The 25,554-nt window shown below is 23.5% G+C and overlaps 2 protein-coding genes across 3 annotated transcripts in view; both read left to right on the plus strand.

Annotated features, from left to right (window-relative positions):
* The window catches only part of LOC114132893 (lachesin-like), a 149,730-nt gene extending 141,215 nt beyond the window's left edge, over positions 1-8,515 (plus strand). For both annotated transcript variants that reach the window (XM_050201062.1, XM_050201063.1), the window contains exon 10: positions 7,557-8,515. In XM_050201062.1, coding sequence (XP_050057019.1) covers positions 7,557-7,681 — 125 coding nt within the window. In that variant the 3' untranslated portion in view covers positions 7,682-8,515. The remainder of the gene's footprint in view (positions 1-7,556) is intronic.
* Positions 8,516-16,680: 8,165 nt separating this feature from the next.
* Positions 16,681-19,923, plus strand: LOC114131122 (uncharacterized). Its single transcript, XM_050201064.1, has 4 exons — positions 16,681-16,781; positions 16,921-17,076; positions 18,276-18,440; positions 19,576-19,923. Exons 1-4 carry the CDS (start codon positions 16,686-16,688, stop codon positions 19,753-19,755), a joined length of 597 nt encoding a protein of 198 aa, XP_050057021.1. The 5' UTR covers positions 16,681-16,685; the 3' UTR covers positions 19,756-19,923.
* The last annotated feature ends 5,631 nt before the right edge of the window (positions 19,924-25,554 follow it).

The following is a 25,554-nucleotide window of genomic DNA, read 5'->3' on the forward strand; positions in this document are numbered from 1 at the left end:
CACGAATTCCATTAATGTGATTGCAAAGTAAACAAATAATTACATGTGAATTTTTAATGAACTATGAAAACATTTTTAAAACAATATTAAATGAAAAATCTTAAAACATAGAAATATCATAATGTTGTACTTACAAACTTATTCCAAACGTTACCAGGAATTATGCTATATTTTCAATATCCCCTTCTTGTGTCTTATGGTAAGTTACTAAATTAAATTCCATAAATTAATGAATAACTAATAAAAAAACTAATAAGTATAAAGTAGATCTGTATGTAAGATTTGTGGAAACAGCTAGCCCAGTAAATGTTTTTTAAAGATTATATTAAAAGAAAACACTAAATTGATACGGCTCCAATTAAAGTTGTATTCCTAAATTACATAGAACATATTTTACTTATACAATATAACATGGTGTAATCAGTTTTATTAGTATAATATAAATATTTGATGGGTTTATAGTTAATGCTATATTTAATTGGTTTATATTATTATTGATACGTAGCTGAAAAAAAAATACATCATTATCATCATTATAAATTTCAATTTAGCAAATATTATAAATTTAACTGAAATACCTAGTAGACAACAACTTACAATAATTGAATTATAGACTTTAGTCTTCTATTTATTTGAATCTATTAAATTGAATAAGATAAATTAGGCTCATATTACTATTTGTATATTGTACAATGAAAATAAAAAGAAATTTAATAATTTATTATTTTTGCTAAAAATGTATTATAATAACTATAGAATTTTGCTTCTTGAATCTTAAATTTGTTAAATGTGTTACATATAATAATACACATTAATTTTAAAGGATGTTGTATTTAAATAACTTAAAATAAATATTCTTTAAAACAGGTGAAAGACTAAATATATTTTTACTTAAATATAGAATAAATAAAAAAAACAATATTATTGAATAAAAAATACTATACAAAAAGTATCCTATACTTTTAAATATTACAATACTGTTTGTAATATATTTTGAAAAATGTAAATATTTAATGTTTTCACATATGAGAATGACAAGTATCAGTTTATCTGAAATTTCTGAAAGAAAAGTTAAGGTCTTTGAAGACTTAATATAATTTATTTTTCGTTCAAGTAAATGGATAAAGTTAATAAAAACCACATATAATCTATCTAAATATATTTTTCATATTCATCTATAAAATGTTAGCTTGCAAGAAGTGTAAATCGTTGATTTATTAAAATAAACGTTGGCCAAAATATTTTTTTAATTTATGCTCTATGGACCATTTTTAAAATCAATAAATTTAATATTAAAAATTATTAATCATTAATAAAAACAATATACTAAAAATAATAAAAAAGAACTGTACCTAAGTAAATAATAATCACATATTTTAGTTTTTTTTTTTTTATCGTCACAGTTGTCATTTAAACAAAAATAAATTCAATATTTATTTAATTTTAACGAAATCATTTCGATTTTCTGATAGGAATACTTGATATATTTAGTATAATATAATATAATAGGTATATTATATTATTATATTTATTGTCTCCGTGAGCTTTGTTAGCTTTTGTATAGACAAAATACATCCTTGTGAAATAATTTGGTTGCCTAATACTAACATTTGGCGTAACATGTGTGGATAAATAATATTTTTGGTTTTCCAATTTTTTCCAATTTGATGTATAGATAATATTTCCAACACACCAAATTTATACAGTTGTCCAATCCGGAATTACCATGTATATTTTTTGACCATTAGAAAGCAGAATTAAAAAAATATATTTTTCACTTTGGTCAAACTAAATATATTTTTTTTAATACTTTTTAAAGTTTTTAACTAAATTTCTAATGTTCTTTTGTAAAGTATTTTATTCGTTTTTATGATCAGGGTCACAGATGTAACAATTGTTTTCTAAGATTTTACGGAAGCATACAACATGGCAGTAGTTATCCTCGTGCACTTTGTTATTCATTTAAATTATGCCTCTAGTGTGGTTAAAATTTGATGTAATTGATCATTTTATACTCATCTTTCACAGACAACACAGAGTTTCTTTTACAACTTTGTGTGAGTATTTGACTATTGTTTAAAAAATAATAATAACTGTATTGCTGAATTTATTACTTTAATAACTTATAAGATAGGAAATAGGCTTAAACCCGAACAAACTCACAGTGCCACATCGTTGTATCTCGGCTTTTATGGCAATTTTTTTATTTATTTAATAGACTTGTAATCATTATTTAAAAATAAACTGAAAATTTTTTAATTAATACATAATATAATAGACAATTTTTTTAATCGTATTAAATTTGAATTAACCAGGGAAAATATTTTACCATTTTTTTGTATTAAATTAAAATGTCATTTACCTGTAAAGATGGAGCCACTGTCATATTCATATTTTATCGCTCAATATTCCGTGAATGGTAGTTGGATCCATAAGACTATACCTTAAAATTCGCTCCATAATGTGCTCTTTCATTTAAAATAAAAACCTACATGACGATCGGTTGAATGGTTCTCGATATCATAATTCATAAGCATCTAAAACTCATACATGACGTGTCATTCAGCACATATCTATGTCAAAATGAACTAAAACCCAAATGCAGTACACCTATAACCAGGTTTAATTGTAAATCCAACCATCTAGAGACCCACTTAAGCATACAAAATAAATGTCAACAAAATCGGTCTCCAGCAGCTTAAAAGGGTTTCTGTGAAATATTATACACGTATAAAAGAATTATATAAATACATAATAATATTATGCTATCTACATTTGCTTCGTCTTGTAATATATTTAACTTGAAATTGTATCTATCGACAGAATATGACATTTTTTTTATATAGTTTCATTTTCGTGGTATTCTAATATTTTAGAATCGGATTAAAAATAACAGTTTAAACTTTTTTTTTGTTTTTGTCATTCTGTGTAAATCGTATTTGATCGCAATGAACTAGTTGTAGACTGTAAAACATGTAAAATATAGTTATTTATTTATTCATTTGGTATTTCGACTAAAACCATTGTTCGTTCAAACAGATTTTATTTGAAACGCTTTTTATTCCCCGTATATGCATTGTTATTATAGTAGCATAGCGCGTAACCTATTTTGATATCGAGCGGATCATAAATATTGTACAATAATAGGTATTTTGTTAAAAAGACAAATATTCGGGTTTTGAATCAGTGACGATTGTACACGAACTGTAAGCCATTATATATTAGTGCGGGGTCGTTAAGCTGTAGTGGGAATACTAATTAGACAAAATAGTGCGAGAGGGTGACACCATGCGACTAAAGTAATTAATTCTACAAAGTACCTATTTGGGCGGTGCAGAGAATTATTTGCAAATTATAGCGTCTCGGCAATAAAGTATGACTTACACCATGTAAGTTATACGAAATAAATAAATTGATTTGGGAGTGGAAATTATGACAAATACGACGTAAAAACAGTAATGGTGAATAAAAATATACGAAATTTTCAATAGCACTAGTGGCACTAGTTGGAGTGGTGGGTGATTTTTCCTCTTCACAAAACTGCAATAAACGTATAGAACTATAATATTATGTGTGTAATCGAAAACTTTATGCTCGCCGTAAAAAATATAAAAAATATCCAATTGAAGGCTGTCACAGTTAAAATATATATAATTCCAGAAATCGTTACTAGTTTTACGTGTATTCGATTAAAAAAGGACATATTTATTTTCCTAGAAAGAAGCAGATTTCATACGTTTACTTGGTTTATATCGACTTAACATGATTGAACTCCCTGATCTCAATTATTACCTACTGTGCGCTCTTGTGATATTATAATTTTAAGTGTTTTTCTTTTATTTATATAGTATTTAATGTATAAGGGTGTTATGTATGTGGAAATCGCACTCGAGAATATAATAAATTCAAGTAGAAAATGCTCACGTATTACAACGCATCGTCGAATGAATATTTTTATTTCGATTTCCTGATCAATTGACCACGAAATCCTTTATATCCTTTTGTTTTTTTTATGAGATTCCAATGGGACTTTTTTAAATCTTCGAGGCTTTGATTGTGTACTAACACGTTGATGGCATTTATAAAACTTAGCTCTATACGGCGTTTTATATAAAAATTCTAAGTACGAACATGAAGTCACGCACGTACAATATAAAATAGTTCGTTTCCCAAGTATTGTGCTATACATATTACAATAACACGAATCATTTAATTTTAATTTTTTCCTATTCAGCGAAAAACGTACTTTTCTAAATTTTGAGTATCATTACAGTATTTTATAGCTTAGTGTACACATTTTTATACATTAAAAAAATACAATCTAGGACTTATACATAATAAAGTTATCTAGTTTTTGTTTTTAAATTTTTAATAACTTACTTGAATTTGTTATCTGCAATACCTACATAAGTATTTATACTCTAATATATTTTTATAAATATAAACGTCTATAATGTAGCATGTTATACTATATATTTTTTCCAATATTTTAATAGTTGAACATTTTAAATATTGTTTAAAATCTTAAAATATTTTCCAATCTTGTATATTATTATCCATTAGTTAACATTTAATAATAATCATATTAACTGATAAATTATTTTATATTAATATATGATAGATCACTATAACAATATATAGTATATATTGCATTATCTATTTTTTATATACCTAAACAAATAATAATTTATTAGTGATGATTGACGAAATTTCACTTAAAATTGAGACATTTTTAAATAAAACATTCAAGTCCACTGATGTTTATCCTTGGATTAGTTAAAACTTAACATCTTATGAATCTTAAATTTTCAATCATGTCGTTTATCATCCGAACTCTGTGCAGTTTGTGTCCGAGAATAACGACCGTTTATGTATGTGTTTTAGCAACGATTTGTCAAACTGACTAAGGGGTGGCTGTCAAGAGAGCTCGCAGCTTTATTGTTTCCTTTCTAGTGATTCTTGCGATTTCTCACGCCACCCGGTGCAGTCGATCGACGGATGTAAAGTACCGGAAATGTTCACATAATCTATCGTTGAACAATATTATAATTATTACAATCATTGTAAATAAATCACGTAGAAAATGTTTATTTAGGTACAATTCATTATTTTAAAAATATTTGACCAAGAAAGTGCAATGAGTAGTTTTATAAAATTGACAAGCCTATAAATAGAGTTAATAAAATCACCTTAGCCATCAACGGTGGTAGGTAGGAAATTGGATTCATTTGTACTTACGTGAACGGCATGCTTAACAATAGTGTATTTGAAGTAGAAATGTACAAACACTCGTCGATAAAATATGACAAATTGTCTGAACTTATTGTTACCAACTGTTCACATACTCATCATCACGAAATTCATCGGTATCTCACCAAATAAATTTGACGTGTTGCATTAAACTATTTTAAAATACAATATAAAATATAATGAATTTTAAATATACGAGTATGTATATAAAATAAAAAACTACAATACTACATAATTATTACAATTGAAGTATCGAATAATGATACGTATTGCATATTATTATTACATGATGATTATCATTAACTGTCTGCATATGAGAAAAAATATTCAATTCAATCTAAAAAAAAAAAATAATTTCAATACAGCTTGAAAACTTTAGTGTACTTTTTGAATGTTAACTCAAATATATTAAATAATATAATAAAATTAGACAACAAACGATTTTTATTATTTTTTAATAATTCTATACCTACATATTTAATATTAACCGCAATATGATAGTTGTTATTCGAAATTATTTTTATAAACGTAATATTACTATATATTATACACTATAATATGATATGATAAGTAATCATTTTAAAATATTACAACATTGTGTAGTACATTTTTTAAATTTAAAAAAGTTTATAGATATTAAATAATTTATTTTTAATAAAAAAATGTATATATAAATATATATATATTACAATACAACATAAATAGGATTTATATTTACAAGCTTTAAATTATTACATAACATCAATATTAAATTTTATTTTTGCTGTTAGTAGTAGGAAAAGTGAATTTGTCATAAATGTATAATAAATTCTTCATTGAAACAAAAAAATTATTTAAAACTCAATAAATTTAAACTACCTGTCTACCTGCTATAATGATAATTAATTTTTATTTTAGTTTTTCAGATATTGTTCAACAAGTTAAATATTTAGATAAATAATAGTTTATTTTTAAACATACATATTAGTTCGTTAATCGTTATATGTATAAGAGAAAACAAAATAAGTTATGCTAAATAAAATGAACCAGCATTTAAAGTTATTCAAAAATCTTTAAAATGTTGATTGTAAACAAAAATATAAGACTAATTTCAATATTTATGTTTTAAATTTTATTTCTCATATTTCATAAATGCTCCATAAATCTATTAGGGGCAATTGATACAATTACTAATTACTTTATTTTGTTTTGCCAAACAATATTTCGTAATCGTATCATAAATTTGACAGTTAGTTTGATTTTATAGTTATTAAAATATAGTAAAATAATAATCAAATTGAAACCCATATAATCTTAAAATGTTAAATAAAATAGATCTGCATATATAATTATTTTGTTGTATTCTTTCTCCTGAAAAGTAAATAACAATATAGTAGCTTGCAAAACAGCGCAAACAAATTTAAAAAAAAAAAAAAAAATAATGTCACTTTATTAGTTTAAAAGTTTAAAAAGAAACAAGAAAATCTTTTGCCATACAAACAAAGTCCCACCAAAATCTCGAAAAAGTACCTAATATAATCGGTCTCGCGAGTGAATTTCTTGTGTTATTTATTTTCCATGCAGATTTTCCTCTCTAATTTTATAACTGACTTACATTATTCTTTGTTACTCTACTTGTATACATGTATTACTCAGCAGAATGTACGATACGCGTAAGAAATGAATTATTGGTATATTCGGTGCCTTAATAATACAATTATTAGAATATTAGAATTTTCAAATCTTGCCAAAAAATTCTTATTCTTTTATATAATACTTATATTAATTTTACAATTTTATAATTAATAGATATATAAGAACGTCATTTTCATTAGTACTATAAAAAAATATTTATACAAAACATGCGGCTAATCTAGACTGAACAATACACAAAAAAAAACTTTACATATTTCATTCTGATAGTTATTTATTTTTGCAAACAGTACATTGGTCTAGTCGTATTTCTAGTTCAATATAGTTTCCTTCATTTTTTTTTTCGAATTTTCAAACATAATACATATTATACAGACACCTGCAACAGTTGCATCTCACTGCAGTGCTCCTTTTTTTTTTCACCGACGTTGAATAAAATATTATTTATTATTATGTATAAGATAGATGTTTCTATGTTAATAGTTAAGTCTACTACGTGTTGTGTATAGTGTCTCGTATACACCACATAAAATAATATTTTGTCGTGGGTTTATGGGGACATGCGAAAATTTCGCGTGTACGGTGAGGCATGGTGGTGATTTTTTCTTTTTACTACTATTACATTTTTTTTTTTTTTTTTAATATCAAACAATGCATGTGTATACGTGTTGCAGGCGACAACAATGGGCGGCCAGCTTTGAGCAAAAAGCATAAAAACGGATCTACCAGCGTCCATCCCGCGCTTGGTGTGATGGCCGTAGTTTGGATAATAATAACACAAAGGATTTTTCCGTTATGAATTTGTACACTACACGTATAGCACCGCAACCGGGGCGAAAAGACACTATGAAGCGACCGTGAATGACACCACTGTTGCAGCACGCCGCGAGAATGAAAGAAAACTATGGGTAAAAAAGACCCTTTTTCGTTGTACAAATGTATATTAATGTTTTATACATAATATTATTACATTATGAGATATTATGTAACGCGTGTATTCCGTTGTTTTTATTATTATTATTGTTATAATTTTTTTTTTTTATCATGAGCTGATGTGGTAGAAGAAAATTAAAATAAATGTGTATAACATAACTAATGTATGGATGTTATATTATATATATATATATGTAGGTACGTGCATTTAATGTATGTGTTTTGAGTCCAAATTTTTTATTATTTCTCGTAAGGGGCTTGTCCCAATATTCTAAGGACAAAACGTTTGGCGCTAATGGTACTCTCTAGAATAAAATATAATTTCCACCCCAAGGGAGTGAAGGGTTGTGGCTCGTTTGCGATCTTCGGTGCCGCGTGACGTATATATCCAAGTACACAGTGCAGACGCCTCAGGTAGGGTATGATCGTAAAAGTGTCCCCCGGGAAAAGTGGGTGAAGGACCATGGGAAAATAAAGATAAAAAAAAGGTAAAAACGGAATAACCGGAAATAGCAATCGTTATATTTTTTTCACTACCCCTCCATAACGTGCACTCTGTCTTTCATCCGTTAACAACAATCTTTTACGAGCATACATTCTCTACCGTGTTGAAAACATTGTTAACATATACAGCGCAATAGGTAGGTACCTCCTAGTGAAAAGTATTGACTTAAAGGTTACTTGCTAACACGTATCATGGTGCGCTCTCAAGTCACTTCTCTTGTATATGGCACATTATATCCAGAATAAAATAAACAAAAGACGATTTTCGTCGCAAGATGGTATTTTTTTCGTTATTATTTGTTTTATATACCTACAAGATATCATGTATGACTTTTTTTAAAGCTAGTTATACCTTATGCCTTATGGTGTGGATATAAATCTCCACCATAAATACAAAAGCATAAAAATAAAATAAACAATTATACAATATCAAGGAAAAATGTTTAGGAATTAATCAAAACTAATTTTTTGTGATCGTTATGTTTACCTGTTGGAAATTGATGTGTCATATTAATATTATTACTTTATGTAGATATTAATCATTTTGGATTTTAATGAATAATTATAAAAATTAACCCAACATTAAAATACTGTAAAATATAATCGAATAGGTATTCTATACTATTGCTCAAACGAATTGATTGATTTTTTTTTTTAAAAAAAACTTTGTACTCGTATATAAAATTCAATGTTTTAGAAGTTACCAATTAAACTTGTATTTTATGATTACTGATTTTCACTCAATCTCATTGAAATTCATCATTTACATTTTGGTATAAAATACAAAGTGTACTCATATATTTTTAGTTTTATATTTAATAGAATACAATTTATATATTACATGTAACTTCAATCACACATATATAACGTTAATAAAAAAACAATATTAGGGCAACACATTATCAGTTAATTTCATGTGTAAATATTGATAAATATTAAAATAATAAACTGAAAAATATTTGTTTAAACTATAGTATAACCCAATTAATCAACAATTTATAATTAAATTTAATTAAATGAACTATATTATACAGTTAATTTTCATTTAAAATACTCATAGCATTATAATCCGTAGGTATCTATTTGAATAACAGATTAAACTTGTTAGGTAGCTATGTTATTTAATAATTCCAATGCTGGGCAATTTAAATATTTTTTTTTTTCAACAAAATTGATCAATAGTAAGTTAATATAAAATAATATGGGTTACATTTAAAGCTTAAGTTAAGTTTCTTTGTTTTTAACTGGATAATAAAAACTTTGGTAAAGTGCAGTAAAAACATGATAATAGGTACCTATAAATATACAAAAAATTTAAAAAATAAATAAATAATATAAAAGTAATATTTATTATAAAAGAGTCATTAAAATAATAATAAAAATAGAAGCCATCCATATCCAATGATAGAACTATTGTAATCAAATATACAAACTATTTGGGTAATATATATATTTTTTTTATATAGATCACTAAATCAATGTATTATTTAACGTCGAACATAGGTGGTCTGGTATGATTATTATTAGTTATTAGAGTTTGAAAAAATTATGTTTAGATTAAATTATAAGTTTTAACTAACTTCTATATTATACTTACCATATAAAGTTGTAATTTATCATGGATATTATTGTCATCTCTAAGTAATCCAGAAATAGTTCATTTAATATTTCAATTTTTGGCAATTCGGTATTAACAAAACATGCAACACTTAGAATACATATAATTTTTTTTATACATATATTTGTACAAATAATTATTATATTTTAAATCCAAAGGAATGAAAATTAATTAGCAGCATATCACGGAAACAAATTTTAATTATTAGGTTAAACGTTAAAAAAAAAACTCGTAACGTAGCTTCATTAAAAGTAATAATTTCACTTTAACTTTTTAAATCGTTAACGTCCAAATTTAAATAATGAAACAATTGCATATGGATACAAATAAATATACAGGTAGAGTAATAGATTCATTGTATATATTATATATAAAAAAAAACATATATCATGTTCTATATGAATAATAATATAATATTACCTAAACATTTATAAAATACATTGTATAGAATATAATATAATAAATATAATAATTTTTATACTATGTAATATTATAGATGAATATTATTGTGTAATAAAATATGTAAATTGTATTTCTAATTTTCAAAATATAGTTTTAAATTATAATACAGATATTATTTATTTAACTTATTTAGAGTTTAGTTTTTATAGTTATATGTACCTAAATGTGATGTTCTTTTTTCAAAATTTTGTTTATCTTATATACAGTCATACTCGATCAAACCTCATTAATTTAAATAATAACATTGTCTATTTCATTGAAACTTTTTTTTTATCAAATTCAACATAACACGAGTATTTTACATAGATTAAATTTTAAATTGCAATTATTGTGATATATATCACCATAAAACTTATTATCGACGATATGGGTAAGACTTAGTTTCTTTAAATAAAGTAAACTGCAAATTTCAAGGATAAAAAAAATAGAAGAAATAACTATAATGTCTAAGTCTTGTATAAGAACATCATTTTTTGCTTTATAGATTCCAACTAAACCTTCTTTTTAAAAGTACTTCCTATAGCCTCCTACAAATTAAAATAAAGAAATAATAATTATACATTAACTTTTAAAACAATAAATTATGAAATAAATTTAGATTATAACTTACTACAATTATACTGTATTATTACATAGTATATAAACTCATCTATGTTATCAGTATAAGAGATATAGAATTTCGAAATAAAAATAATAGTATGAATGAAAAAATAGTATCCAACAGAAAAAATTTAAATTACTCTAAAATAATAGCGAGAATTCGAATTGAACTATAATTACATTTAAAAGGAGATTTATAGTTTTATTTTAACATTTATTAATTATTACACCTTTAAATAATAGTTTCACAATAAGAGTCACTTTTATTAAATTACAATAAGAATTATAATTATTTAGTTTGTAAAGACTCAATCAAAACTATTCATATTTTAATATAGGTACTATTGATTTGATATTAATTATTAGTATTTTAATTTGATTTGTTTTTTTTCAGTAACTAATCTAAATGTATCTCTTCCTATATTATTAACCTCATATAAGCTCAAATTTATAGTTTCATATCTAAATCTGTCTTGAATTTTTCTTAATTTATTTGTTGTTATTATTATTTTATCAAAATGTGTTGAAAAAAAATTAAAATATAATAATATTAATTATTGTATAATGTTTATTGAATAAATATAGGTATTTTTAAAAAATATGGCATGAATTGTATTTGGTTTTTTAAAAAAATCAATTTGAATATCAAAATTATCATAATAATTATAATTTAACTACTTTTTTAATTGAGGAAAGTTATTAAATGATGTAAATATAAATTTAGAATGTAAAAATGAACTAAAAACCTTTGCTGTAAATAGGTATAACCGATAAATTGTATTTATGTACAAGTGTACAACTAAAACCTATTATAATATGCACTATTGTAATGTCTGTTGTTACAAATAATTTTGTGAGTTAGTTAATTTGTAATTTTAGATATTTGCTATACATTATTTATTGCAAACTGATGTTGTATATAAACAAATGTGAGCAATAAATAACAATATTTCTCTATAAAAAAAAGAAAAAATAACACCATGTAGTAACTTACACATAATACAATGAAATAATGAAAAGAAACAAAAAAACATTATAATTTTTCTGAATATGACTCAAATAAGTATGTATGTATAATTTATCTAAAATATTATAATATCATATTAATAACAGATAACCATATAAAATATAAATAAAGTGAAAAATAAAATTAATTTCGTTTCTCAATTAAAATTGTGTATAATATTTCATCCCATTTATGAAGCCTTTACACATTCCAATACATTTTTATAAGAAATTTCAATTTTTTTAAGGTATTTTTATTTGTTTTTTTTTTTAAAAATAAATAAATTCTAAAAATATTTTTTACTATTTAAATATTTTTTGAAATTTGGATATTTGTGCGCAAATAAAGATTTATCATTGAACGATTAAAATACTTATTATGTTGTTATTCAAAAACTAATTATCATAAATACTTGATATTTACACTAAATATATATTATACTATCATTTTTTAAACATATTATAATTCTCTAAATGTTTTCGAGTTTTTACCTTTTTTTTATAAATGCCAATTTTAAAAATTCAATATGAGGTATTTCGCAAGCTTTTATTACAGCTAGGTATTTATAAATATTAAAGATCTATACTCTATAGTCTATAATATAGACATGTTATTTTTATATGTTTTTTATGTTTCAATGTCGATAAATGTTGTAGCTTAAAATTTATAAATATTCAATTTTTATGACTTATGATTAAAAATTTAATATAATCCCCCATAAAAAATTTCATGCTATAACTAATAAATTTATAAGATGCATTTTTTTTAACTAGTCAAAATAAGATATTTGAATGATAATTTAATAATTTAATTATTTTGCTGTAATTCATAAATATTGTTCGCGAGCAAATAAGAACTTTCACGTAAGTATATTATTTTATTTTTTACACTCAATAATTTATTAAAACAATTTAGATTAATAGTATGATATTATCTATTTAAAGTTACCCTTTTTACTAGACCTTATTAATATGAACGTAACTTGACGGAGATGAACGACCGATGAAAAGGGGATGTTATAATTGGTATAATATGATAAATATATGTTATTTTATTTAATAAATGCTAATGATTAAGACCGGATTTTTGTGAAGCTAACACCTAAAAATTAAAGTGTTAAAATGTGAAAAATTGTGCAAAAACAAAATTTTCATTATAGGTACTTCAAATCATATTTTTAATGCTATATTTATCTTTATTATATTATTATTTATTAGTGGTCACCAACTATTAATTGGTGTTATAATATAAAATATAAAAAATAAATAAAATAATAACAAACTGATTTATAATAAACGATTAAAATGTATTATCATAAAAATGTCCAAGTTTTTTTTTCTGTAAAATTTTGTAGGTATCTGCAGTATATACAATGAATGTATCAACTATCGAGTATCAATTATAAAATTGTTGTATAAAACAAGAGTTGACTACGGTTGGTGTGGATAAACTGGTAGTACTGTATGTGTATACAATCGACAATCATAGTAGTATTACTATTATCTTAATTACGTTGTATTATATTGAAATATAATATTATTAGATATGAATGTACAATACTTCATAATATAATAGCATTCTATGTTTATGATAAAGTATAGATAGATGTTATAACATAGATTATGGAGCAAAACTATTTATACAAAAGTACTAATTAGTACATTTTTATAAAAAAAAAACACGAAACGTGAAATTTTGTGTAAAATACCAAATTTGTTCAAAATATACTTTTTTGGAAATTAATCTAAAACTCTTGATTTGGATATACAGCTTAATTCTATAGGATTTCGATAAGATAAGATGTGAGAATCTGGTCTTTATTAATAATATAACTATAATAAATGTAATATTCTTTTAAAAAATTATATCAATTTACAAAATAGTAAAATTAAATTAAATTGCTAGCTATATCAAACAAACAAACAAAAAAAAAACAATACCCCGTATACTTATAGTGATCGTCAGACCGTCACCGTTTAGAATCATTTTTCGTACACAATGATATATATCATTAAATTTATATTTAACATATCTATAATAATAACCCAATATCGATACCTAATGTGTTGAGGTGCGAGATGCACCCACTTATCTAACTTTTGGAAAATAATTTTATTTACAGATTATGATCTAACCATAATATTACCATAACACCTACATAACTCATTTTTAGCATCTCTGAATTATTATTTTAATATTAGAAGACCTCCAACACGATATAAATTAAAAAAATACTGACTATTTATGCGTTTATATGTTAATTATATCATAGATACATGAATTTTATGTCTATTAAACTAATAACAAATAACTTAATTTGAATTTCACGATTTTCCACATTCAGAGTTTTATTTTGTATTGTTAAAGTAGCCCTATGTAATCTCTGATTAGAAAAAAAATAGAAGATCATAACATACCCTGAAAGTAATTTCACGAAAAATACAAAACAGTGTTTGTGATAAAAAATATAAAAAAAAAACACGAAACGTGAAATTTTGTGTAAAATACCAAATTTGTTCAAAATATACTTTTTTGGAAATTAATCTAAAACTCTTGGTTTGGATATACAGCTTAATTCTATAGGATTTCGATAAGATAAGATGTGAGAATCTGGTCTTTATTAATAATATAACTATAATAAATGTAATATTCTTTTAAAAAATTATATCAATTTACAAAATAGTAAAATTAAATTAAATTGCTAGCTATATCAAACAAACAAACAAAAAAAAAACAATACCCCGTATACTTATAGTGATCGTCAGACCGTCACCGTTTAGAATCATTTTTCGTACACAATGATATATATCATTAAATTTATATTTAACATATCTATAATAATAACCCAATATCGATACCTAATGTGTTGAGGTGCGAGATGCACCCACTTATCTAACTTTTGGAAAATAATTTTATTTACAGATTATGATCTAACCATAATATTACCATAACACCTACATAACTCATTTTTAGCATCTCTGAATTATTATTTTAATATTAGAAGACCTCCAACACGATATAAATTAAAAAAATACTGACTATTTATGCGTTTATATGTTAATTATATCATAGATACATGAATTTTATGTCTATTAAACTAATAACAAATAACTTAATTTGAATTTCACGATTTTCCACATTCAGAGTTTTATTTTGTATTGTTAAAGTAGCCCTATGTAATCTCTGATTAGAAAAAAAATAGAAGATCATAACATACCCTGAAAGTAATTTCACGAAAAATACAAAACAGTGTTTGTGATAAAAAATATAAAAAAAAAAATACTAGAATATGATGTATTCGAAGTGAATACTATACGTCCGTGGGAAAAACCAATTTAAATGCATCTTAAAAATACTAAAATCGTAATTAATTGTTTTATTTACTTATTCAACAATTTTTATAAAACGACAAAAATTCTCTGTTTTGTTATTTTTTTTTTTTAACAAATAGGTGTATGAATAATATATTGTAAAATACTAAAATGATAACAACTTGTTTGGAATTATTCAATATTCATAATAATCATAACCCACTAAGGTAATGATACGTAAAACCAAATATGATAATCATTTAAGTCCGGATTTGTGCAATTACATCTTTTTATGGCATATTCTAAATCCTATAAAAACAAGCTCTAATTTTAAGTTTTAATTTTCCCAAAAATTGCACGTTTATGGGTTTTTGTATAGAAATTGCATCTTTTGATATTTTTTATAAAAATGTACTAATTAGTAATTTTTTACAAATATTTTTAATTCATAAACTATATTATAATATATATCTACAGTATCATTACTTTAATATAATGTTAAACGAAGTATTGGAATTTTATTTCAAATACTATAATTATATATATATTTCGATATAATACGACATAATAAAGATAATGACAATTTTATTAGTACTACTACAATAAAATTGTCGATTTCATAAACACATGGGTACTGTACTACAATCTATCCGCAGTAATCGAAGTCAACTCGTTTTGTATACAAAAATCTTATAGTTGATACTTGAGGGTTGATATTATATACTATGTATATTATACAAATTACATAAATACAGATAAATGATTTTACAGAAATAAATTTGGAAATTTCCATGATAATACATTTTATCAAAGATTGTAAATCCGTTTATTATTATTTATTTAAATTGAAATGCATTTTATATTTTAATATAATGCTTAATAAATAATAAGTAATATTAAAAATAATATAATAACTAATAATAATATAATATTAATATTAGTTATAATATTATAACTTGAAGTAACCATAAAGAAAATTTTGTTTTTGTATGATTTTGCACACATTAATATTTCAATTGCCCGTGTTTTAGGTGTAAGTTGCACAAAAATCCGGTCTTTAATAATAACTATTTTATTATAAAGCTTTTTTCGGCTAATATTGATAACGTATAATCATTTTATTTGAGAAGATTGAATAACATATCTAACTAATTTAGTTTAATTTTTTTTTTTTTTTAATGCAACATTTATTTAAAAGTTAGAAATGTAACATTTCCGGTGCCCCTTTATAATTTTTTCCCATTCAATATAATTATACAAGCATTTCAAAACATTTTTAGAGGTTACAACCATAATATATATTACAATATTGTATAGTTCATTATTTATTGCTAATATTCATTCGTATTTTTGAGTACGTATAAGACACATGGTCAAAAGAATGATGATTAAAATAATTTTAATTTTTGTCGGATTTTTTTCCGTGTCTAATCCACAAAATCATTTTATGCCAAACTTGCCTTTTGTAAAAAAATAATCTTTATTTCTTTATTTAACATATTATTTATTCATTTTAAATTAATATTTATCTATAATATGAATCATTATTAATTTGTTCATCAGCTTTAACATAACAGTATACAAGTAAATTATTTTTGTTATAGGGAGAATATCGTTTAATTCTTGATAAAGTATATCCATGTGAATCCACCAGAAACCATTCAATTAAAATTAATTTGTATTTCAGTAAAAAGACATCAAGTACAACTGAGTTGAAAGGCAATTTTACATTTTTAATACCTCTTGACGACACTCTAATAGTAAGTTGTTATTGAATAATTTAAGATTTTGATTTATAAAGAAAATACATATTATGCCATATAATTAAATCAAATTAAATGCATATTTTATTTTTTTAATAATACCCAAATCAATTCTATTGATTGTTTATCAATAAAAAACCGTATAGAAAGATAACTTTAGATATTAAATCGGGGAAAAGTAGTTTAATAATTAATTAATTTTAAAATGATTTAAATTAATTACACTATTCGTTCTTTTAATTATAATATTGATACTACAATTTCTTGGTGATTCGATAGTTAATATAGTTATACAAGTGGTGGCTTGACCTTTTTTTTCCTAAGAAGAAGCTACATAACTTAAATAAGTACCAATCTACCAATTTTTTCGCACTTTAAACTTTTCACACAGGTTAAGTTAGATTATTTCACACATTTTAAACGCAGGTTTAACACTACGGAGTGCGCACTAATATACTGTATACATTCTTTCAAAAATTCAAAAATAATTTATCATACAAACAAAAAAATTGTGTTTTGATTTGCCCAGTGGTAAACTAACTTCAGCACAACCAATTAATACAACTACTTTTTTTTTTTATTTTGTATTTTATTAGAAATTAATTTAATTCTTTGATTTAGTATACTTTCCCTGATAAAAATAAATTCAAAAAATAATTATTCTAAATTAAAACGTTTAAACTTTTGAGTAACCAGTTTTAGTATAAAAAATTATTTTTTTTTAAATTTTAACATATTGAACAATTTCTTATTGTTTTCTAAAAATACCTATTTATCTATTTAATATTATGATGATACATATGTTATGAAAAATTGTATCTAATATTAGTGAACAGTTTAAAATAATCGTATTAATTTTACGCATTACAATCCAATAGTTGTGTATCTTAACAACTTCTCAGTAATATAACGTAGTGGATATCTAATATAGTTAATAAGGTTGGTATGGCGTGTGTTACTATCAGACTATATGAGTAAAAAAAATATTAACTACAGTTTAGCCATCTAGGTTCTGAGGATTGGAATCATTGTGAATCTCACCCCTATATGGTGAGGCAACCACCACTGAGTATATTATGTTGTCTCAAATTTATCTGATCAAGGCTAGAACATTTTTTATTTCTATTTAATATTTTATAGTGTTCTGGTAATTAATGTTACTTTTTAATATTATTAATGTATTATTTTCGTTATAGTTTGATACGAATCTTTCGTCATGGGGTTCAACAGGAGGTTGGATACCAAATGCATACATTATGATAGTCAAAAAGCCATGTAGTACATTGAAACACACCATGGGAAAAGCGTGGCTTATGCTTTTAAAAGCTTTTAATATGCCATCCACATGTCCAATACCAGTGGTTATGTATAAATTTATTAATTATTTGAATGATAATTATATTATATTTTTATTTTGTGTACTGTGGTTGACGAGGGAACGCTACTCTTTAACGGATCTAAATGAATGAGCTATGCGGTTTGGTGCCTAAATTTCTCAAACTCGCGACCGATACGGGCAACCTTAGTTTGAATAGGTTAAGTGGTGGGAAATACTCGAGAACGAACGAGTTTTTGTTACTGCTCAGTAACATTCTCCAGTAGCATTCTCTTGCTGGCTTCAATAAAGTTGCATAGTTGTTGACTTGGAAATGATTGAATGATTATTTGTATACTTTAATATTATGCTACAATTATTTATAAACGATGATATGCTATAAACATAAATACACCAATAATGTATACCTCCTTAGTCATTTCATTAATATCTCAGTCTCGTTGTATTTTATAGTTTAAAATTTATTGAAAGAATCCAAATATTTTTGTTATATTATAAATACATGCTTATTTTAGGATACTTAATTACCACTGAGGCAACAAAAGAATAATAATTTGGTAATTCATCTGAATAAAATTTAAATATTATCAATATATATCAGATAGATGCTATGCATATTGTATATTGTATATTACATTTAATATAGGTAGTTATAAATCATTAATCATATCTAAACTAATAAATGGTCCGAGTGTGCATAAGATAAATTCTATATTTATATCGCATTCAGTTATTCAAATAACTGAATACTTACAGAAAAATAATCTAATTTATCCATTGGTTATGCTTATGACTTCTACAAATTATGAACTTAAATAATAATAAGAAGAAAGAGAACAAGAAGAAGAATATTATTTTTTGGTCGTCATATTGTATTGATTATAAATATTAATAATCAATTTGGATGGAAATTCACTCATGAGTTGACATTTATAAATGTATTTTATTTTTATTCTTTTAACTGTAACTAAAATTTAATTTTAAAGATATAATTTTATGATTTCATTATAATAATACATTTCACTTCAAAACATAATATAATACAACCTACAGAGTAGATACCTACGACAAAATTAAATTTAAAATAATACTTTTTACAATTATATGACCATTAGCTTCAAATTTGTATGTATTGTAACAATGTATCCTTTTTTTTATAGGGTGCGTTCACTACTTCAGGATTAGATGTGATGGATTTAATTGAAAGTCATAACTATCCCAAAGTCTTTTTTTATGGAAAATATAAGGCTGTGGGAAAGCTTAAAAATATAAAAAATCAAGTAGTTGGCTGTTTGGCTTTGGAGTTCACACTTTTACGACCGTGGGAAAAACCATTTTGATTTTAATACACTATACGCACTATCTTATTTTTTTAAAAAAAAATAGAAAAACCAATTTTTTAAACAATATTATAATACAAACTAACAAATATATAAATAAATGTAATCTAAACCGATATTTTTATTTCTTTATTGGTTGATAAAATATTTATTCGTAGATTAAAAGCATTCAACATTGTAATATAGTTATTGTTTTTAAGTTAAAATATTATAAAATAATTTATTTATTAGGAGTAAGTATAAACGATGCATATAAATAATATTTGAATTTGCAAAGAAAAGATCAACAGAAAATTGAATACTATATTTTAAAATTTGTTTTAAATACAAATACCCACAATTATTATATTATCGAAACCATGTATGGGTTAAAATTAGTTTAATTTTAAATATTTTAATATTAGGTAAAAATAATTTGTATTTACTAAAATCCTTTTTTATGAATTCCGGTACTAATAAAAAAAAGGATAAAGATATTTTATTAATTAAACTGCTTATTTACTTACTGTTCAGATGAAATGTGATATTTTGTTATTACCAGGGCTTATTTATTACTATCACTTATAACCTAACTCAATTTTTTACATTTTATAATTAATATTGTTATATAAATACTTCTAGCAGCTTAAAAAGATTACAACTAAACGTTCAATTTATGTTTTCCAATCTATTGCATTAAAATAAAATATAAAAAATATGTTACCATTTATCATTCATTTTGTTTATTATACATAAGTGACGAGAGAGAATTTTAATATATTTATTATCTTAATGATTATTATACATTTTTTTGGATTCCGTGACAATAAAAGTGTTGTGTTTTATGATAATGAAATACAATAAGACTTAATAATATATAATTTATATTATTTAGTAGCTATTAGCTAGGTATTGAGCTTTTGGATTGGCAATTATTATATATTGGCAATATTGATCAATTTTACTTTTCATTAATTAAAAATATAAAATATAAAATGAATTCTACAATATATTAAAAAATGTAATTCAAAATATACTTTAATGATACGAGTTTGTTAACGTTTTTAAATAGAGTACAATCAAATTAAATTTAAGTACATACTAAATAAAATTTTATAATATAAACGTGTACGCATCCTGATATAATTGTGAAGTAAGTAGTAATAATTTAAAAAATGATATAATTTCACAAATTTAAACTCTAAAGTATAATACTATGATGTAATGTGCAAAAATATATTGAAAATAAAATCAAAACCAAATTTAAAATTATTTTTTTTTAAGTTTTGAATATTTGAATATTATTTTACCGATTTTTATTAAATAATAAAAAAAAATTTAAATTTTATGAATTGGGTGAATTTATAAATAAATAAGAAATAAAATGTTCACTTCAAAAGTATTCCTGAATTCTATTAAAAAGTTCAAATAATTGCAATAATAAAATAATATAAAAAAGAAATTGGTAAAATACAATATTAAGAAATATAAATTATGGAGAAAAACTATTTGCACAAAAATATTAATTAGTACATTTTTATTAAAAAAAACATGAAACATGCAATTTTGTGCAAAAACCCAAATTTATTCAAAATAACAATTTTTAAAATTTATCAACATCTTTTGATTTGAATTTGTAGGTCGTTTCTATAGCATTTAGATAAGATAAGATGCTGAAATCCGATCTTTACTAATAATATAACTATAATCAATGTAATATATTTTAAAAAAATTATATCAATCTACAAAATAATAAAATTAAAATAAATTGCTAGTTATATCAAACAAAAACAAAAAAAAACAATACAAAATCCCGTACTTAGTGGTCGACAGACTGTTACCGTTTTGAATCATTTTTCGTATACAATGATGTATATCATATAATTCAAATTTAACATGTCTATAATAAAAACCCAATATGAACACCTAATATGTCGAGGTGCGATGTACAATGTAATTTACAATGTAAATTGAAAAAAGTACTGACTATATGTGCGTTTATATGTTAATTAGGTATATCATAGATACCTACATGAATTTCATGTCTATTAAACTAATAACAAATAAATTGATTTAAATTTCAAGATTTTCCACACTCAGAGTTTTATTTTGTATTATAATAACAATTTAATGCTTAAATCTTCTCACTCCATAAAATTATTGTACATGTGAGAAACAATTACTTGACGAATCTACTCAACAATACAATAATTTCTGAACTTATGCTTTGTTTATTGACAGTGTAAAACAAACTTTTATCGAGAACTGTACTTTTCAGAACTTATCTAGAAAATCGTTGTGGTATAACGCGATTTTCGGAAAAAAAAACAAATTTTTTTTACACAACAATCTGACGAAATATCAACGAATAAAGAAACTCGGGGGGTTATTTTGAAAGAATTTTTTGAAAAAAAAAAATGTCAATAGTTTCTTTAGAAACGTGGTAAATCTAAGTACATTGAAGTAACTCTTTTCCCATCTTATTTTATATGTGTTCAATGTTCTCAACAAAAAATAATTCAATTTGCTATAGTTTAAATAGTGAAATAATCACTAGATATAATAGCAATAGAAAATATAGATCATTAAATATACTTATTAATATAGGCTATTAGATAGTCTTCGATCAAAGTTGTGTTTTAATGCATCGTTGTAATCCAATGTATACTCAATGCTTTAATACGCATGACGATAACTATACAGCAAACTAGCAAAGCCTTTATCGAATTATTAATTAATAAGAAAAGTGCTATGAAATGTTTACTTTTAAGCCAAAAAATATCAATAAGAATCCCTTTATAACAAAAAAATATAATGATAATATTTTTTTTTAATAAATAAATGAAAAAAACACTTTAAGGTTTCGCCGATTCCTCAATTGTATTCATGTTATCAAAAAAATTAAAACGCTACAACACAGGTAAAGTTCTTCCCAATGCGGATTTCTAATTTAAACAGATAAACATTTTTTAATTATGTTACGCGTGTATAAGACAGACAACATGCATGCGGGTATGTCGTCCTCTTAATTTTTAATAGAATTTTATTTTTCTTAATGTTACCTTAATTAATGTTTTATTTATTTTTATTTTGGTTTGAAGGAAATATTGTATCCTGGAGTTTTGGTGTTTAACTGATGGTTGGAAACCAAATTCAGCTGTTTGTATAACGAAAAATGAATGTAGTAAAATTAAACTTCTTTTAAGAAAAGTATGGTTTACTATGCCTAAGACTTTTAATGCACAAACTAACAATATTGTCCTTAGCTAGTGGTAATATGTAACAACGATTAATTTATTATTTGTCAAAATATTTAAACAATGTGATTAATTAAAAATCTGTGAATAGATAATAATAAAAAAAAAATTCACATCATATCAATGAATATAAAAATAAATAATAATTATGAACAAAAATTGTCTAATTTGATAAATGTATACTTATTTTACAATACGTATTTTTTATTTGTATGTCTGAACTCTAAAGATCCTTTCTATAATAAAAAAAAAAAAAAGAAAACATTGCAATGTGTAATTATTATGGTATACTAGTAAAAATGATTCTTAGAATTTTTACAAGGCACGTACATTTTATCACGTCTTGACTAAAATGTTAAATCATAACTTACCCTGCAGAGTGTATTCGAGGTGAATCTTATAATACGTCTAAAAAAAAAACCAATTCAAACATATTATCTTGAAAAATACTAAAATCATAAATGATATATATTTTTTTATATGCATAAAAATAATTTTCTGTGTCAATACTAAAATGATCAAAACATAGTTTGGAAATATTCAGAACAATCATAACTCGCTAAGGTAAAAATACGTAAAATCATGTATAACAATAATTAAAGACCGGACTTTTGCTATTACATCATTTTATGACTGGTTCTAAATCCTATAGAAGCTATAGCTACAAATCCAAATCAAAAGATGTGGATAAATTTAAAGACAGTTTTAATTTGCTCAAAATTGGACGTTTATGGGTTTTTGTAAAAAAATTGCACATTTTGGATTTTTTTTATAAACATGTACTAATAAGTACTTTTGTTCAAACATTTTTTTTTTCATTATTTATATTAGATCTATTGTATCATTATACATTACTATATGATGTTGTTATACGAAGTATTGGACTTTTGTCATATGTATATTTTGTATATCAAATTAAATTTTTATGATTTTTATTAAATTAAATTGGTAGTACTGAAGACTGCAGAGAGTTATCATGTTTCCATCAGGTAGTACAAGAGCTAACCAGACAGAGTTTATAATCTCTAACATATATTTTTAACGTGGTTGCAAGATAATCGTTCTAAAAAATGGAAAGAAGAAGTAGAAATCATTCAGTTTATGAAAAACCGTTCATTACAATAAGGAATAAAATGTTCACTTCGAAATATTTCTTAATTTTATTTCCACTTCATTCAAAAGTTCAGATAACTGCAGTGATACAATAATATAAAAAGAAAATAGGTAAAATACAATATTATTATTGTATTAATTTGTATAATATATTAACAATATTATAATAAGTAAATAATAAATATTATCAATTATTTAATTAAGTTAATTAAAAATTTATTAAGCCACTAAGCAACTAACTTAATAGTCGACTATACAAATGTTTTTACGACATTTTACGTTTTATTTAAATTGCATGCAGTTATTTTGTGATAATGAAATGTTATGCTTTTCAAAATCATAGATACTATATAATTTAATGTATCCAACCTACATATTGGTTAAATAATTATAGTAAATTCTGTTTGAAAATGATTTTTTTTTAGTATATAATTATTTATTTTGTAAATATTTTCATAATATACATTTCTGGCAATGGATAATTATTATTCAATAACAAAGGTATCAGTGTTTCAAGATCTATGTTGCTTATCAATACAGGATGATATTTATTTTAAATATTTATCATATCATAGACTATTTGTTATAAACTTTTGACTAAGACCTTAAGTGCACCCTAATTAGATCAATCTTTCTATTGTAAAATTTTGTGATTTTATTTTAAAGTCGTTTCTCTGGAAAATTTGTGTAAGTTTTATAGTATCGATTATATAAATATTTTATTTGTAACATATATAAATAATTTAATTTTTAATGTAACATTTATTCAAAAAATAGAAAATGTTTAATTTCCGGTACTTTTTTATTGTTTTTTTCCTATTTAATATTATTATACATACAAACGTATCTATACATTTTTAGAGGTTGCAGTCGAAGCATGTCAATTCATCTAAATATATTGCAATGTTTTATAACTGATGTTCATTCTTATTTTTAAATACGTATAAAACTCAATACCATATAGTTTAAATTAAATATAATCAATAAAAATAAGATGATTAAAATAATTTTAATTTATGTTGGATTTTTCTCAGTGTCCAATTCACAAAACCATTTCATGCCGAACTTGCCTTTTGTAAATTAGTAATCATTATTTAACACATTGCAACATATCTATTTTAAGTTAACATTTATAATTGATATGAATGATTTGTTTATAAGATTAATTCTACATTTCTTCACACAAGTATATAGAGATAAATTATTCTTATTACAGGGAGAATATCGTGTAGTGACTGAAAAAATATATCCATGTGAATCCACAAGAAACCATTCAATCAAATTTAATTTATATTTTAGTAAAAAGACATCAAATATAACTGAGATGAGAGGCAATTTCACAAATCGTATACCTTTCGACGATACTCTAATAGTAAGTTCTTATTTTATATTATTAGATTATTTTTTTATTTTTAGTTAAATTTTCATAGTGTTCTGATTATTACTGTTA

Source organism: Aphis gossypii, chromosome 2 (genome assembly GCF_020184175.1).
Source record: "Aphis gossypii isolate Hap1 chromosome 2, ASM2018417v2, whole genome shotgun sequence".
Taxonomy (NCBI): domain Eukaryota; kingdom Metazoa; phylum Arthropoda; class Insecta; order Hemiptera; family Aphididae; genus Aphis; species Aphis gossypii.

Bases quoted from the DNA above. Each gene is read 5' to 3' on its own strand.
- LOC114131122 (XM_050201064.1), top strand. From the start codon at position 16,686: ATGGTCAAAAGAATGATGATTAAAATAATTTTAATTTTTGTCGGATTT. The intron at 16,782-16,920 runs GTAAAAAAATAA...TTTTTGTTATAG, and splicing joins TTATGCCAAACTTGCCTTTT to GGAGAATATCGTTTAATTCT. The intron at 18,441-19,575 runs GTTATGTATAAA...TTTTTTTTATAG, and splicing joins CCACATGTCCAATACCAGTG to GGTGCGTTCACTACTTCAGG.